Below are 18,470 nucleotides of genomic sequence, written 5' to 3' on the forward strand. Positions count from 1 at the left end.
TGCACATGGAATCTGAGAACTCAATATCTGCAAAAGAAATGATTGTTCAGAAGACACATTTTCACCTTCAAATATTTCTCGATTTCATTCCTTTGTTGTAAGTGGCTAAATAGAGACGCCAATGTTGTAACTTCACCCATATTCACCCAATGTTTTGAGAAAGATATCAAATGTATTTCATATATCAGTTTGCGCAAAAATTAACGATTTGGAGGATGAGGTCTCCAGATTGCTTATGCTTTATCTCTTAATAATTAGTTTCTTTAAGTACAACACACAGGAATAGGTATTTAGCATAACAAAATGTAAGAATTCACACAATGAGGGCACTCACATCCAGAGAAAAATTCTCAGCATACAACCCAAGCTTTCAGATATAAAACTGATCACCATCCGTAACTAAATATATAAAGATCGTCGTTATAGGAAAATGGAAACCCTATGATCAAGTCTGATCCTTGCTTAGAATGCATTCATATTTATTACACCTGATATAACTATTTTACAAAGTAACAAGAATCACGGCGATTCACGCGATTCGGCGATTCGATTCAAGCCAAATGACTTTTTGTGAATCGGTGAATCAAATCAGCGATAAAGGGTTTATGAAATAAGTTACACACTAAATTTCAAGGGTTTTTTTACTTTGCCAATTTGTGGCTGATTCGATTCCAATTCATAGCCAATTCGCGATTCGATTTGGCCTTGCCGATTCTGATTCTTGTTATTTTGCTATTATATGCCTTCTTAGAAAACTTGCGAAAATTTTCTCTCTTCAATAAAGGTGAGAATTCCACAGTTTGATAAAGCCTACTGAAGCTTTTCCAGACAGGGTTCACCCAGTTAGAAAATGATTCTCATGACTAATCATTAACCCTGGAAGCTCTAATATCTATCTCCAGAGTTATTCATATCATCACACAATAATAATTATTGGTCTCTTCCCCAAAGGAGTCGAACGAATAATCCTCCAGAATTAAACACTAGTGCACAAAAATTCCATTGTTTACTTTTTGATTGGCTTTCAACGTTCACTTAGGATATATCCCCGTAGCACAATCTGCTCGTAGATGAATACTGTTGTAGATAAGTATCTCACTGTAGATATATAAACACTCGACTATACGTTCAATCTGCTTCAATAGATAGCATCGATCTTCAAGGATATATGCGTGTATATAATCTCTGTTATTATATCAGTATGTGATATATGTTATGATCTTCTGTATGTAATCTGTGATTTATATTCTGCTTTCTGCAATATATATTATGGTTACTGTGTATGTATTGTATACTGTCTTTGATGTTTTGATCTGCACTTTGATATATATAAGATTGCTACAGTTATTTATATTGATCTGCGGTGTATCAATTTATCTTCAATGTGTAATGATATCTTCCATGTTAATATCCATGAAGAAGAAATTAATGTTGATTATGAAATGGAAGACTTCTAATAACCTTTACCATCTGATCTTCCTCGCAGGCTTTGCTTTGATACCATGTAAATGATAATTAAACTTATGATCAGACTGTTATGGTTATGGCTTGATTGCAGATTTGATGGATACTAATCTATATACCTTGCTTGCAGGTGCTAATCTATATAGAATGGATATGAATCAATTCAATTCTGAACACTGAATGCAAAGTCTGAATGTGATTTGATCACTGTACTGCAGTCCCGAGCTGAAGAGATATAATCATTTATTGATTTCAATGATTTATCCCTTGTCATTAGTCCATATATATATTCACATAAAGAGACATGAGTTAGACAGGCATGTTTATTCATTACAATTCTATCTCTGAAAGGATGCAAACATATATTAGGAACTTCCTTATAAGCCCCGATCCTAATCGGGCAAGTTTAGTTATCAAACAAATCATTAATATATCCTCCAATCTGTCTTGAGAAATGGACCATTTACTCAATCCATTCTGAAGAGTACATGATCGATATTTGATCAGGGATTTACTGCCAAATCCAAGAGATAGGTAAATCTGGTCACTCAGACTTTCATACCTAGAGTGATATGGATAATATCAGTTTAATGCAAAGATGATCTCACAGAAATTTATGGCAAGTTTATTTTAATGTCTATGCATATGTGTATGAATGCATGTATATCAGTTCACATGGTGAACTGTATACAGTATATCCTTGGATTCTGACCAACGCTATCATATCTTAACACAGATCACCAAGTCTGAACAAGCAAGGTATTTAATCCCATGTTACTAAAGAATTACACAGTCAGCAATACAGAAATACACAGTCAGAAGTACAGTGGCTGTATGTAAGGAAAACTCGGTAATATTTTCAAAACGATTTGAGATTCTTGCACTCGATATCTATATATGTTCAAAAAGATTTGTGAAGAGGAATTTTTATATATTTTGAGAGGTAATGGTCACCCTTATATATATATATATATATATATATATATATATATATATATATATATATATATATATATATATATATATATATATATATATATATATATATAACTGTCTCTGTGTGTGTGTATATTAGCATAGAATCAGAATTAAATAGTTTTATTAATATATGGACATTTTGCAGTGTTACCCCGGCACGGGGGTGTAATAACCCCAATAGGTTATAACTTTTTCAAACACCAAAAATCTTTATACTTCAGTTGTTTGACATTTCGTCAAACACTTTGCAAGCAAACTCTGATAACACTGTAATGGTCCTGCTCAAATCCGACCTTAGAATGCTGATAGAAGGCTTGAAGAATTTTGTCAAACACTTTGCATACAAGGTGTCATATGACGGATATAACTTTTCAGATTGCTGCAATGACTCTTGTTTCGATTTGCATCAAAGAGAATGCTTACAAAAAAAACTCCAGATTGTCTAAACAATGACCTAACATGAATGTGCAACTAATTTTGATAATATTCAATACAAATATGTGACTTAACTACTTGCAATATGCAGTTACAACAACTAGTAATTATGACAAATACTTTGGATGCAACCTAAGATGGCATTAATGCACTTACAACCAATAAACATTTAGTATGCAAAAGTATAACATTATTTATGCCAAAAAAGAACTTACAGCCAATTGATATTTTGTCAAACAATTGGAATGCAAACTAATAAGCTCATCATCAACTCTAGGGTTGCAATATAGATAGTCTAAAAATTACAACGCTCTTTCAATTGCAAAATCCTAGCCTTTCTTTGATACCAATAATGCCAAATGGAAAACAAAGACAAGTGCAATGTAAAATAGTGAAGTGCTGAAGCTATATTTTGTACTCAGCTGAAAACCTACATTTCTCAGGAAATATGCCAAATGAGAAGTGAAGAACCTGATTGTAGATGGCTGCAATAATTTTCTTCAGTGTTGCCCCTTCTGCTTTTTTTTTTTTTTTTTTTTTTCTGATCTGCTTTTTCCACTTGCTTTTTCCGGATTTGCTTTTTTCATTTTGCTTTTTCGAACTGTTTTTTCGGATCCGCTTTATTGAACTACTTTTTTGGATCCGCTTTTTCGAACTGCTTTTTTCAAATTGCTTTTTTCGGAGCTTCTTTTTCGGACTGCTTTTTCGTCCTGCTTTTTCGGTTCTGCTTTTTCGGCCTGCTTTTTTCGAACTGCTTTAAAATGGCTTCCTATAATTTCAAACCTGCTAGAAATAACCTCCAATAATTTCGGCCCTGCTAAAATTGCCTCCTGAAATGCTGAAATGTGAAAATGGCCTTAGGCCCAATGATGCCCTAGCTGAAGTGACTGAAGTATCACCTCCAAATGTGCAACCCTTCAGAAGATATTTCACTTCCTCAGTTATGCTAATCCAAGGGAGTTTTCGCTCTCAAAGATCAATTGACTATTTGAAACCACTTGGCTCCAGAATAGACTATGTGATTGAATCACAATTTGAAGTTAAGAGAGAAATAAACAACTGGATGATTAGAATGAAGCCCGGGGTGCCTATTTATTCTTTTTTCTCCACTTTCTCCAGAAGCTTCTAGAACATTAGGTGACTTTATAAAATATTTTATAATTCAAGTCACTTTATTAAATTAATTAAATATAAAGTTACCTTTTAATATTTATTTATTTGATAACTTTATAAATAATTAACTTAATACCACTTATTTATTTAATTAAAATAATTAATTAGTCATCCTCATAAAATATTCATTATTTTGGACAACCTAATTAATTAACTTAATTAAATCAAATTGCCTCCAAAATGGGGACATGACAGTCCGCCCTTCCTGAAATTGCTTGTCCCCAAGCAATGGCTGAACAATAAACCAATCTATCCGCCTGGATCCCAAATGTAGTCATGTACTATACTGCTATCAATCAACACAGGCTCCTGTAATATCCTCTGCAATATAACCAAGACGAATCCATAATCAAACTGACAATTACAGCTCAACCAAACTCCAAAATCACAACTGCCACAATTAGAAACCCACGAGACACAAACTCTTAGTACATCAGAACCCAAGTAAAGTGGACAACTCAAACTGCCAACACAGTAAATACCATCAACGCATCCTACTGGCCTATATGGAATGTACAATCCAACTCTGCAACAATGGTGAACACTCCCGAATGAAACTGTACCAAGTATGGAGAATCCACACACTGAACAACTCCTGTAGTCAACACAACTCTGCAGATCACTGGCCACTGTTTCATAGCCGTAACTCCCATGCACTGCTGATGGTGAAAAGACATCACAAGATAAATAGCAAGAAATGGAACCCAAACCAAATTTGCCTGCCATCAACTCTTCAGCACAAGGATCAAATGCTAACTGATGCACATACCCTGCAGTATAATGTTGATAAAAAGAACCAACCTCAGTCAACAGCTCACCATGAACAAGTGATACAACCCACTATGACTGATCACCAACTAAGTCAGGAGATGTCATAGCCAAAGGAGTAGAATCAATAACAACAACTGTTGAAGCATCACTCCCAAACACCTGCTCTAAGTCATGTATTATCAAGCTGTCAACCACAGAACCTATCGCCATGTCATTCCCATCACAACTCTCATCCCGAGGCGTCAAACCGTCCCATAACTGATGACAAGCACTAGGAACCAAAGTACATCTCTGTATCATCATCTCATCAACATGGTCATCAAAGGTAAATTGATGAGCATACCTCACAGTGTAATGCCGATAGAATGCGCCAATCTCAGTCAGTGGCTTAGACTGCAATCCAGATGTAACTAACTCCAATCGATCACTAACCAAGGTGGAACTGACTACTACCTCCGAAGACATCGCCAAGGGAGTAGTATTACTAGTAGGAACCATGCTAACTGTCGGCTCACCAACATCACACATGATCTTTGATACATCTCTAGTCTCAGTGCAATTAGTACTAGAGGCCACCACCATGTCAGCCATACCACAACAATTTGTTGCAGCACCCAACTCAACTGAACCTGACTCTAGTGGGAATGAACCCGATATACCAATGTTAGTATCAAGGATGGATGCATCCCCATCTCCACTGTCTTTGACAATCTCGACCATGGACATCCTCGGATCACCAGACACCACAGCTTGTGACTGTACAGAATCTGGTAAAGACTGCAGTCGCTCTAACTCCATGGTTACCTTAGCCAAATGAAACTGTGACTCCTTGAAAGCCAACTTTGTACTCTCAAGAATATCAGAAGTCACCTCGAGCTGCTGAGTAAGCTCACTCACCTCATCTTCCTTGGCCAATAATGCATCGTATGCTGTACTCCCCCACGCCATAAGATAATTTCTGTCAGCTACCAACTGCATATAATTCTATCTCAGGATCCGAATAGCCTCCCATAAAGAGTGGATCTCTGTCAAGGAAAGATAACTGCCTCCCTGCTCATCACTAGTAGGAGAACCCCATCCATAAACAGCTAACAACTGACGAGCAGCATCGAAATGTTGGCAAGCGATAGCAATGTCTCGCTCACTAACTCTCAACTGACTAGAAACATGATGGCACTGGCTAGACTGTCTCCTACAAACCTCCTCTGACGCACTGTCTAAAGGAGTATCCTCAAAGTTACTGGTCTCTAGAGTATTATCATCCATATCCTGCGAGTCAACTCCAAAGCTCATATCAACATATGGAGTATCAAAGTCTTTAGCACTGCTGTCCAACTCCTCTGTACCAAAAGAAACTGCTAAGGAAACTAAGTCTTCAAAATTGCCCACTGCATCCTCCTGGACGTCATCAATGCCAATATGATCCTGGGACTCATCTGTACACACTGCCAAATATGAAAGATCATCAACACATTCCAGCAAGAATGGTCGACTGGATATATGAACAAAACCCAACACCGGTGTATAAAAACTAATACCAACATCGGACAAGCTGCTGGCGCAAGAAAAGACAACACCGTGCAATCTGCTAATCAAATCCATGATAGCACCCAAACAATCACCGCTACCAAAAAGTGTTAAAGATCTCCAGTCAACTGAATTCCAAACGCCAATATAACAATCTCGAGTCCATATCCATAAACTAGAATCAATTAGTAACTCAAGCAAACTCCTCACCTGAGTAATATGACCAATACCAACTAACTCCACATACCTGTCTGACATTGTCCGTGTATCTTGGATGTGAATGCAAGATGAATTCACAACATTATCAACGACCACATATGATTTACGTGCCACAGAAAGCTGAGTATGAGGAGTGCAAGATGAAACTAAACTCAACTCCATGCCATGCTTATCCCCATGTCTCTCCCAGTCCTGTAATGCCAATGGAGTATTCACCAAAGAAGCTCGAGTGTCCTCAAGCTCGCGAGAAAGCCTGTCAACTTCCTCCTCCTTTCTCCTCAAGGCATCTGAATAGTCTCCGACAAGGCTAAGAAGATGGTCACAATCTGATAGAAGATGTAAATATCTCAACTTCATCGTTCCCATTTCTTCCCTAATCACCTGTAAGTCAACACAAGAAGACTTTGCCTGAACTCCCTTATGTCTACCCTGTAACTGAATTATCCGGATGTGATCCTCTATCATATCCCGCATTCTTTCAAGATGAGATAATGAAGTCACAATACTATCTTCGCTCACCTTGAGCTGGCTGGACAAATCCTGTGAAGTACTACTAGTCTCAACCTCATATGACGAAGCATCTAACTGTGCCTGGTACTCTCTCTCAACAAAGTCATGAATGCTCAATGTCTGCTCATCTCTGCCAGGTATCTCACCATCATACACAACAACATCCTCATAATCATCATTTGAACCCACTACGTTGTAGTCACTGCCTGTTGGAACTAAAACATCCCGAGTACCTGTGACATCACCCTCTGACGACCTGTATACAATTGTCTCAACTTGAGTATCAAGTTGACCGTTACTATCAATCTGCATAATATCCATTCCCACTACCTTCTGAAGTATTGTGTGCCCAACATCTTCCTCCAAGCTAGTCTAATTTTTGTCCTCCCTAGACTCGGCTATATGCTGGTCACCAACTGCTGCAAACTCCTTGTAGAGGTTTCTAGATATCTCACTTGTAGAGACCTCTTGTTCCTCTTTGTCTTTGTTCTGTGATGTAGTCCTCTTAAACATGGAAACCATCAATTCATTCATCCTTTTCTGACTTTCATCCAACTTTTTCAAATTTTGTTTAAGCTTCTTCATATCCTTGTCCCACTGCTTTTGGGTACTTGAAGTAAATATGATTAACTAACTGATTCAATGTCCAATCTACCCAACAGGATGGCAGGTCAATAGCTCTGATACCACTGTAATAACCCCAATAGGTTATAACTTTTTCAAACACCAAAAATCTTTATACTTCAGTTGTTTGACATTTCGTCAAACACTTTGCAAGCAAGCTCTGATAACACTGTAATGGTCCTGCTCAAATCCGACCTTAGAATGCTGATTGAAGGCTTGAAGAATTTTGTCAAACACTTTGCATACAAGGTGTCATATGACGGATATAACTTTTCAGATTGCTGCAATGACTCTTGTTTCGATTTGCATCAAAGAGAATGCTTACAAAAAAAACTCCAGATTGTCTAAACAATGACCTAACATGAATGTGCAACTAATTTTGACAATATTCAATACAAATATGTGACTTAACTACTTGCAATATGCAGCTACAACAACTAGTAATTATGACAAATACTTTGGATGCAACCTAAGATGGCATTAATGCACTTACAACCAATAAACATTTAGTATGCAAAAGTATAACATTATTTATGCCAAAAAAGAACTTACAGCCAATTGATATTTTGTCAAACAATTGGAATGCAAACTAATAAGCTCATCATCAACTCTAGGGTTGCAATATAGATAGTCTAAAAATTACAACGCTCTTTCAATTGCAAAATCCTAGCCTTCCTTTGATACCAATAATGCCAAATGGCAAACAAAGACAAGTGCAACGTAAAATAGTGAAGTGCTGAAGCTATATTTTGTACTCAGCTGAAAACCTACATTTCCCAGGAAATATGCCAAATGAGAAGTGAAGAACCTGATTGTAGATGGCTGCAATAATTTTCTTCAGTGTTGCCCCTTCTGCTTTTTTTTTTTTTTTTTTTTCTGATCTGCTTTTTCCACTTGCTTTTTCCGGATTTGCTTTTTTCGTTTTGCTTTTTCGAACTGCTTTTTCTAATCCGCTTTATTGAACTGCTTTTTCGGATCCGCTTTTTCAAACTGCTTTTTTCGGATTGCTTTTTTTGGAGCTTCTTTTTCGGACTGCTTTTTCGGCCTGCTTTTTCAGTTCTGCTTTTTCGGCCTGCTTTTTTCGGACTGCTTTAAAATGGCTTCCTATAATTTCAAACCTGCTAGAAATAACCTCCAATAATTTCGGCCCTGCTAAAATTGCCTCCTGAAATGCTGAAATGTGAAAATGGCCTTAGGCCCAATGATGCCCTAGCTGAAGTGACTGAAGTATCACCTCCAAATGTGCAACCCTTCAAAAGATATTTCACTTCCTCAGTTATGCTAATCCAAGGGAGTTTTCGTTCCCAAAGATTAATTGACTATCTGAAACCACTTGGCTCTAGAATAGACTATGTGATTGAATCACAATTTGATGTTAAGAGAGAAATAAACAACTAGATGATTAGAATGAAGCCCAAGGTGCCTATTTATTCTTTTTTCTCCACTTTCTCCAGAAGCTTCTAGAACATTATTTTATTTTATCTATTAGGTGACTTTATAAAATATTTTATAATTCAAGTCACTTTATTAAGTTAATTAAATATAAAGTTACCTTTTAATATTTATTTATTTGATAACTTTATAAATAATTAACTTAATACCACTTATTTATTTAATTAAAATAATTAATTAGTCATCCTCATAAAATATTCATTATTTTGGACAACCTAATTAATTAAATTAATTAAATCAAATTGCCTCCAAAATGGGGACATGACAGGGGGTGCAGCGGTGCAGGGGGACGTCGGGACGAGTTTCGGGTGCGGAAAAAAAATAGCCTCAATTTGGGGACGGTAGGGGGACGGCGGCGGGGGAGCGGAGGGGGGGTTCGGAGGGGGAGGAGAGGGAGTGGGGGCAGGGGGTTGCATAGGATATATATAATATTATTAATATATATGATTGAAAATGCTAATTATGAAATGATACTTCAATATATAATATAACAATGTAACATTAACATACCAAATATAGTTGACTACAATGAATAGAGAATTAAAATGCGATTCACAAACCATAAGTTCAAACTTGATTCTTGAAACTTGAAATTTGAAATTTCATAACCATTACTATTACTAATGACCATTTGACAAATTAACTTAGTTCAAGATGCACGATTCAAAATTCATTGTTCAAATATGATTTTATGAATATCATATATCATAAAGATGCTCATGATGACAATGAGCCAAATAGCATGAAACAGTGAAATAATAATAATGTATCATAGCCATATCAAAGTGAGTATAATAAACAAAATGACAAAATGCCAATAATGAGAATGGAATCATGATATCATCTCAAGTGCTCTCTAATCATCCCCTATGCCGAAGTCCTCATCACTGGAACTACTAGACTCCTCGTGGGTAAGATCCTGATCCTCTAAAGGAACACCAACTAGCCCTGCAGTGGCTTCTGCATCGGCATCCTCATCAATCTGAGCTGGATCCTCTGGCTCCACATCCCATCATGCTGCAGGGCTCTCCTTGTACTCGCATGTCTTGCGATCTTTGAGCCGCAAGTGACCATGAACAACAACCAGCTTCTCCGCTCTCTTAGAGGTAAGTCTGTTCCTCTTAAGAGAGTGAATGAAGCTATAGGTGGACCAATTCCTCTCTGCAGCTGAGGAGCTAGACACCTGAAATAACAAAGTTGAAAGTTACAACTTACAAGTTACAAACAAATGTTCATACAATTTGTAACAAATGATAAATGGTAAATCGATGATTAATAATTATTGAATCAATGAATCATAAATTAAAATCAACAAGGTAAAACTCTTAAAATTAAGATTATAAAGGGCTGGAATTAGTTATTAGTATTACAAACCTGAGAAAGCAGTCGAATGGCTAGTGAGGTGATCTTTAACTTTTGTGACCCATGACATTTCCACCACAAAATGGGATTCTTTTGTGCCATGGTTTTGAGATCCACCTTTGCAATATCTGAGTATCCTACAAGTTACAAGTTTTAATGTTTACAACATAATATTAAAATTATAAATAACTTAAATAAAGTTATAACTTCTAAGTAAAGTTACAATTAATTATTAAAAGAACTTATAATTATAAAGAGTTTAGAGCACTGAATCAAGATTTAAGGATTACCTGAAAGACTAGCAAATTCGAACCTCACTAGCAGTCTCAGTATCATACATTTTGGCAATGCATCGAAAGAACCCATTCTTCACCTCATCATCCCGAAGTGGTGTGACTCTACCAGGCCTAGGTATGTACCACTTCGGGTTCAATGCATAGGCAGCCATGTGCAAAGGAGTGTTCAACTTCTCCCACCTGCGGTGAATGATAGGCTCAATGTGCTCCGTATAGAATGCTAGAGTGGGGTCTCTCTCACGCACAGCAGCCCTCATCTGCCCAATCATGGAATCAATGCACTCATAAACCTCTCCAAGGCTAGGTGAATCTGCATCTCCATATCTGATCACCTGAAACACTGGAGTAATGATGGAGACTGTGTATTTTGCATCACTCCAAAACTGATCACTCTTCACTGTCTCCTTTACCCTCTTCCCCTGCTCTGTTTTGGACTCCGACCATCGATTCCATTCTTGTGTCATAACCATGAGTTGCAATGGCTCTTGCAACTCAATCATTCTCTCCAAGAGAATATAATATGATGCATACCTGGTCTCAATTGGTTTCAGGAATTGCTTCTTTGCGAAGCTCCTGAAAAGTGTATGTGATGTATGGTGATTGCAGATAAACATCTGCACCTCTCTCCCATCATTAACCACCTTTCTAATCCACTCTATTTTCCCCATGTCTTTGAGTGCATTGTTCATGGCATGCACACAACATGGAGTCCACCAAATATGCCTATAAGCTGCCTCAACAAGCCTCCCTGCAGCTTTGCACACATGTGCTGCATCTATCACAACTTGGACCACATTTTGTGGTCCAACCTCCTCAATGGCTTCCCTAAGCACATGAAACTAAAAATCAGCATCTTTACGATGCCCTGAACAATCAACTGCCTTCAAAAAGTATGGGCCCTCCGCGAATGTAACCATAATGTTGATGAGTGGACGATGACTAATGTTCGTCCACCCATCCATGATAATGCTGCAACCTGACTCCATCCAACATGCTTTCATTTGCTCCATCAAGATCCCAAACTTGTCATAGGCTCTATCCAACAAAGTAGTCTTCAGCTTGTGGTCACCTAGTGGAAAATATGATGGCTCTCCCTCATTCACTGCAATGGTCATCATCCTCACAAAATAGGGAGATCGAGCCACATGTGTAGAGATGCCATTGGAAAAGAAGAAATCACCAACAGCATCATCTAACCGGTCCCTTGCATGCATGTTAAATAAATGAGCAATGGGGTTACTATCACTACGACTTGTAGTTGCTTTCCGTTTCCCCCTACTGTTGTCCCCTCCTGAACTGTGTGTAGGTGAGGAGAATGATGGTGTAGGTGACATAGTCCCTACTCTCTGATGCAAGATACGAGTAGATGTATCTCGCTGCCCCTGTAACTGCTGTATATGCTGTACCTATTGCCTAGCAGACAAAGATCTAGGCACTGGAACTTCACTATCATCAGGAATGCCCCATAACTTATTCACTTCAATTCTGTATTTGACATTCTCATGATTTGACAAGAATATGCATAGGTTCACACCATAGCCACTCCAAAAAAGGTGTGAATTAACTCTTGTAATGCTGCCAAACCATTCTACTCCACATATATTGCACTTCCATTTGCGTGTGCCACCCCCTGAAAGTGTAGGACGTGTAATTTTTGTAGCAAAATGTTTAAGATGGGACTTTGGGTCATAAGGACCCCTAGCATACTTCCTCAAAGTCTTTGAAGGGCAATCAATAGAAGGCACCCCTAGTGCAACATAAGGAGTCTCAGATTGACCACCTACATCAGCCCCATGATCACTACCTTCAGGCTCATGTTCAGGCTCATAATCAGATGCACTTGGCTCATTAATTTCCATGTCTTCTGCACTTTGGTCGGATCTAAAAGCCATTTATAAAACTGCATTTCACAAAATGAAAATAAAATTATAAAAATGATCATGATACATTTCAGCCCAAGTAAAAATAATTTAAAACTTAAAACTTTACATATGCTGAAAAGTTTTACTAAGTTACTTTCAAGTTTCAAGTTTCATTCTTGAATCTTGTTGATAGTTGATAGTTCTTAGTTCTATGATTCAGATTTTTTAAATTTTTATTTTATTATCTATATTAATTTTTAATTTTTTTATTGTTCTTAAAATAAAGATATGGCAATATGGCATATGCTGAAACGTATTTAGTAAAAGACGTTTCAGCATATGTCATATTGCCATATTGATATTTTTATTTTAAGAACAATGAAAAAAATTAGAATTTAATATAGATAATAAAATAAAAACTCATAGAACTAAGAACTATCAAGATTCAACTATCAACAAGATTCAAGAATGAAACTTGAAAGTAACTTAGTAAAACTAAATACTAAATACTAAATTTAAAAATTATAAATTGATTTTTAAAACAAAAAAAACTAAGTAAAATAAAAAAACCCTACCTTGAAAGCTTGAACTTGAGGAGACACTTGCCAAATCAAACCTTCTTGCTCCTCTTGCTCCTCTTGCTCTTGCAATCCCTTGCAAAAACACCCACTAATCTCTCACAAGCTCCTCCAAACAATCTTTCTCACTTAGCTCCTTGTTGCTCCAAAATGGTGAAATGAAATGGTGAAATGAAAATGAGATCTATTGTCTTATTAAGCCTTCAAATAGACCACATGGGACCCACACCCAATTAGGGTAAGCAAACTTAAAAAACAATAACAAAAAAAATTGCAAACACACATTTTTTTTTTAACTTTTTTGGGCCTCTTCTCAGAGCACCCCGCGAGCACCCAGGAAACACCCCATGAGCACCCGAGAAGCATCTGCGCACCCGCGCACCTGGGAAGCACCCGAGCACCACGTCCCACACGGGTGCTCGACTGGTGCGGCAGGGGTGCGGCGGCGGAAAAGGTGCTGGTGGGGGTGCTCGAGTGCGTGACGCACCCGCACCGGGTGCGCCGGGGTTTTGACTCGGGTGCGCGACCCGAGTAACACTGACATTTTGTAAGAAAATAGATATAATACCATAGTAACACGGGGACGCGTCCCCCCACTTTTTGCCCGACGTCTCGGAGACTTCAACACATCGGAGACTTGGGGACTCCGCCTCCCTGTCCCCAACGGCGCCACCAAATTCCGCCACCTCCACCGAGGATGGGAGACATCCTGATATTCACTATTTGCAGATTCGACTATTTATGTTTAATGTTCGAGGTTCCAATTCAAAGCAATGTTCAAGTATTCACTCTTTTACATCTTTATATCCTATATTGCAATACATATTTTCATAACTAGCATTTTTAAGTACCATATGCATAGATATATTCACCCGTCTTGTCCCCCGCTGCTGTCCTCCCACCGTCCCCTCGCCGTCCCAAATTAAGGCCCCTTTGTCCCTGTCCCGAAAACTGGTCCCCCCGTTCCACCATACCCCTCGTCCCCCAGGGCAGTGTAACTATGTATAATACTTATACTCTAAAAATATATATATATATATATATGGTGATAGTTAAAATATTAATAATCAATTGGGATATATCTATTTAGTATGACAGAAGTCAGAATTGTAAATGTATGCATATATCTGTAATATATATTTACACCTTAATGTTTAACGCATATATATAGAGAGAGAGCTTAAAGATGGTTAATAATAGGAGAGCCTGAAGGTGGTCAATAATAGGAACTAAAGTATATGTATAAGATTCAGTCTAGTACAAATAGGAGTATAACAAGATATACAGATATAGAAATATATATTTCAGAAGAATAATAATTAGATTTAAATGGATAGATATTTTATGAATATATATTTGGTAACATAAAGGAATTAAATGTTTGTAATCTATTCCTTAATCATTTACTATAACCCCTTAAGAGGATAGGTTTTTTGTCAATCTGGGAGAGGTAGAGTAAATCCTCACAAGATAGATGAGTTCCAAGATGGGCAAGGATATGTATTTCCAATATCTTGAGGGAAAATCCTGAGATGGGTACAAACATGCAGCCCCAATGCCTTGAGGAAGTCTATTTGTAGAGTGGTGTCAAGTGCCCTAGGGCATGGATATTCCCGGCCTCCTTGAGGTCGGTATGTCTAAGAGAGAAGTAATTGGGCTTAAATGTGTTAAATGCTAAATTTATTATAAATTATTCAGCGTTTCTTTAAATTAATTCAATTTAGATGCATAATAACATTCATTAAACATTGTAAATTCACAGCATCCGAGTAGGGCACATTACAAACAATGAAAGGCCTAATTGTTGCACTTTCAATGGCAATCAAATATGTGTATCATCAATCATACAATATCCACATGATACCAGTATTTTTAAAGTTTCAGAAAGGTGAAGCAAGTTTCAATGATAGCAAAAAACATAGAAATTGAGGGGAGAGAGAAGGATGGCTATCAAAAAATAAGATCAATATTTGAATTTTCAAATTACACATAAATCAATATACCTAAAAAAAACACAAGGAAAGCAAAACAAACTGAAATTCATAGGGATAAATGCAATAACAATTCACAGATTCCATCAATCATCTGATAGACCAATAACTATAGACATAATATGAAACATGATTTAAGATGTCAAAAAACAGAACAAGCTCAAAGTACACTGGTAAATTGTGCAACAAGCTCAGTGTACGAATCATTATTCAGATTCCAATTAATATCTCAGAAACTGCTCTTCCTCTTCTCCTTCTCTTTACTTATTTTCATCTTCGTCTCCCTTTTTGTCATTTACCCTCTTTTTCTTTCTGTTATTAACTAATAACAAAACATACATAGGCTTAGGATTTATAAAACGTTATGTTTAGCTCTTGCCTATTTCGACTTGCATTTGATATGTGGGGTTCCCTGGAGTCCCAGACACAGCCAGGTGCACTAGGATATCTATGGGATGCCAGGAAATCCCCAAGAGAACCAAAAGAACACGGAATGTCCCCTGGGATTTCCCCATAAATCCTTTCCAGAGAATGTCTTGGAAAAACTTTAAGGTAAAAGCAGGGGGATGTGGGGTGGGGAGTGCGGGGTGCGGGGTGTGGAGTGCAGGAATGTGACATCCCCTCCAAGTGCCTGGGGCATCTGGGATGTCTCCCAGACTTGGGGAGACGTCTCGTCGAATTATAATGATACTAACTTTTATACTTGAATATGATTTCAATGCAGGGAAGCAAATCTTAGCAGAGACGGAAATAGTTTGCTGTTATAGCAAGCACTATATGGCTGATCACTTTAAGATGGCCTGATTATTCAATGATGCTATATCATAAAATATGGAAAAAAAATTACATTGCAAGAAACTCAACCCACCGAAACTCCTCAACATATATCGAAGCAAGTTCCACATCTGCAGCAGGTCTGACCGCTGTACAAACCTGTGGGCATGCACAGTAAACCAATGAGTATGCCACAAAAATGTACTCAACTGTCGGAAAGGCCAAAGAGGCAAATGATGAAAACTGATATTAAATGCAAATTACAAAATGTAAGTCAAAACATGAGAGCAAAAGAAAATACAATAATCACCAAATAAAGGTGAAAAACAGAGCCATACACTACATCCTTCTGATGAAATCATTTAGAAGAGAGTCACTAACACAAAAGAAATTGTGGTCTCATGCAGAAACATAAAACGCAGTAAACACCATCTCCTTGAGTAAATTTTAAACAAAGTTATTGTCAACAACTTATCGCAATATATTAAACTAACCAATTGTCACTGTAACTGACACAATGTTGTATTGAAAAAATTAATGGTTAGAGTTTATTCATACCAATTATTTAATGTATTTATAATTGCCATTTCAAAAAATTGACATCCACACCATATCACTATGCCTCTGCACAAGATGTCAACGTTTAATTAATTCAATTTGAAGTCTTTTATTGTACACAATGATAAGTTTTGGCATATATAAAATAGAATAGTACTCTATAAATTCTCCAAGCTTTATGGTTCGTATGAATACAACTATTATGTTTCTCTCTTTATCTTGCAGGATAGCGTCTTAAAGTTGTGCTGTATCAACATTAGACTTCACATTTATGCAGACTAACATAGATTGTATAGAACTTCTTAATCAAAACACATAATATTGTGTAAATTACTTGAAAACTGATGATATAATAATCATCACATTCCCTGCTACCCTAAACAATGGAAGGCTTGTATTCCATCCTTAAAAAGAGAAAATACAACACCAGGAATATAATAAATAAAATAGAACCATATATAAGTATATATATTTAGATAAATATATGAGAATGGGCCACACTAAGGTAATCACCAAAAAATATAATAGCAACTTATCGTGGACATTGACACCGCAGATCAAACAAAAGGTGTCAGAGGATAACAAGAATGATTCTGGATTATTACTTTTATAGAGTCGATTGAGAAAACCTCTCAAAATAGAGGATAAATGGAGAATTCCTAAAAAATTTACAAAGATAAACCATAAAACAATGAAGAAAAACAATCAGTTTAGCCTTGGCCCCTGCCATTCTTATGAATAATAAGAAGAAAAAAAAGTAGAGACAATTTGTATTAACATACACAACACTGAAGCAGGTCAATAGAACTCAACATGAACATTAATCTATAGTAGCATGAGCCTGTGGTAAGAACTAACTCAAGTCTAATGAGAACAAACCTCGAAAGATATCCATTCACAAGCTTGAGGACATCTTAAATTAAATACAAATTGCACAAGCATCACTATTGTTACAAATATTACAACCATCCACATCACAAATAAACTGTTGTCACAAATGCCAATCAACAAGAGAGTAAATGAGGACATCAGCCAGTGCTGATCTAGCTTTGCATTTGAATTAGAGTATAGAATATAAGGGCCCAAAATGTTATCAGTTGCCATGAAGGAACCAATATATGACTTGATCATCTTGATAAGTGAATGGCCCAAGCTAAGTGAACCTAACTCAGCAATCCTAGGAGAAAACACAACTCATTCCTCAAAAGCTCTCCTATCACCCAAGGTTGATGATATTTAAATAATATTGTAATATTTAGTTTGTAATGGTTAATTAAGTCATTACGACATAGGAGTTCTTATTTTATTTCTCAGTTGTTGGTATTATTTTTATTGGATAGATATTTTTATCTCTTATTTAAGGAGTCTTTTTCTCCTTGTTAATATGGAATATCATGGCAATCGTTATCTATGTCATTACTTTCACTAATAGATAGCCCCCAAGAAGCACATGAGAATTAATCACATGTGACTGCCTAGGTTGCTTGGAATACGGACAAGGTAAAGCAATCTACTTTCTAGGTCAAACAAGAGATCCGCCAATTATATAATGAGTAAATGAGGAAGAAAACACCCTAGTCATTGGTCCAGAAAGGAGTGGCTATCCTAATCCATCAACGTCTATTTAAGTAATTGTAACGCACTGTGGATGTTTAACAACCCAATAACTAGAGCATAACAAAAAGTGATAATCAAAGTTCCTAGGAGCCCATATAATGTCTCACCAACCATTTATTACTTCTCTCAAGCACAGACCCAAAGCAACTCTAATCTAGAACAAGTGATCCTCTAGAATCTTTGCATTAGCAATTATATCTCCCTTGAATCTTGTAATACAAAGGAAAGATAAAATATCATGTTTATCAATTTCGATCTTCTATAGAGAACAATGGCAAA

The 18,470-nt window shown here is 36.9% G+C and overlaps 1 protein-coding gene and 1 long non-coding RNA gene across 5 annotated transcripts in view; both read right to left on the bottom strand.

The window, feature by feature from the left end:
* The window catches only part of CPA (Subunits of heterodimeric actin filament capping protein Capz superfamily), a 191,584-nt gene that overhangs the window by 104,531 nt on the left and 68,583 nt on the right, over positions 1 to 18,470 (bottom strand). For 2 of the 4 annotated variants that reach the window (XM_089801448.1, XM_089801449.1), the window contains exon 4: positions 16,111 to 16,175. In XM_089801448.1, coding sequence (XP_089657574.1) covers positions 16,111 to 16,175 — 65 coding nt within the window. Of the gene's footprint in view, positions 1 to 16,089; positions 16,176 to 18,470 lie in introns of all 4 variants that reach the window. The other 2 variants (XM_089801446.1, XM_089801447.1) reach the window with 1 other exon arrangement.
* LOC149540335 (uncharacterized) lies at positions 9,798 to 10,648 on the bottom strand. Its single transcript, XR_016356002.1, has 2 exons — positions 10,528 to 10,648; positions 9,798 to 10,336 (listed from the first exon to the last, which is right to left on the bottom strand). It is a non-coding gene; the product is annotated as an uncharacterized LOC149540335 (long non-coding RNA).

This window comes from Cupressus sempervirens, chromosome 9 (genome assembly GCF_028749045.1).
Source record: "Cupressus sempervirens isolate cs-2001-9-10 chromosome 9, ASM2874904v1, whole genome shotgun sequence".
NCBI lineage: Eukaryota > Viridiplantae > Streptophyta > Pinopsida > Cupressales > Cupressaceae > Cupressus > Cupressus sempervirens.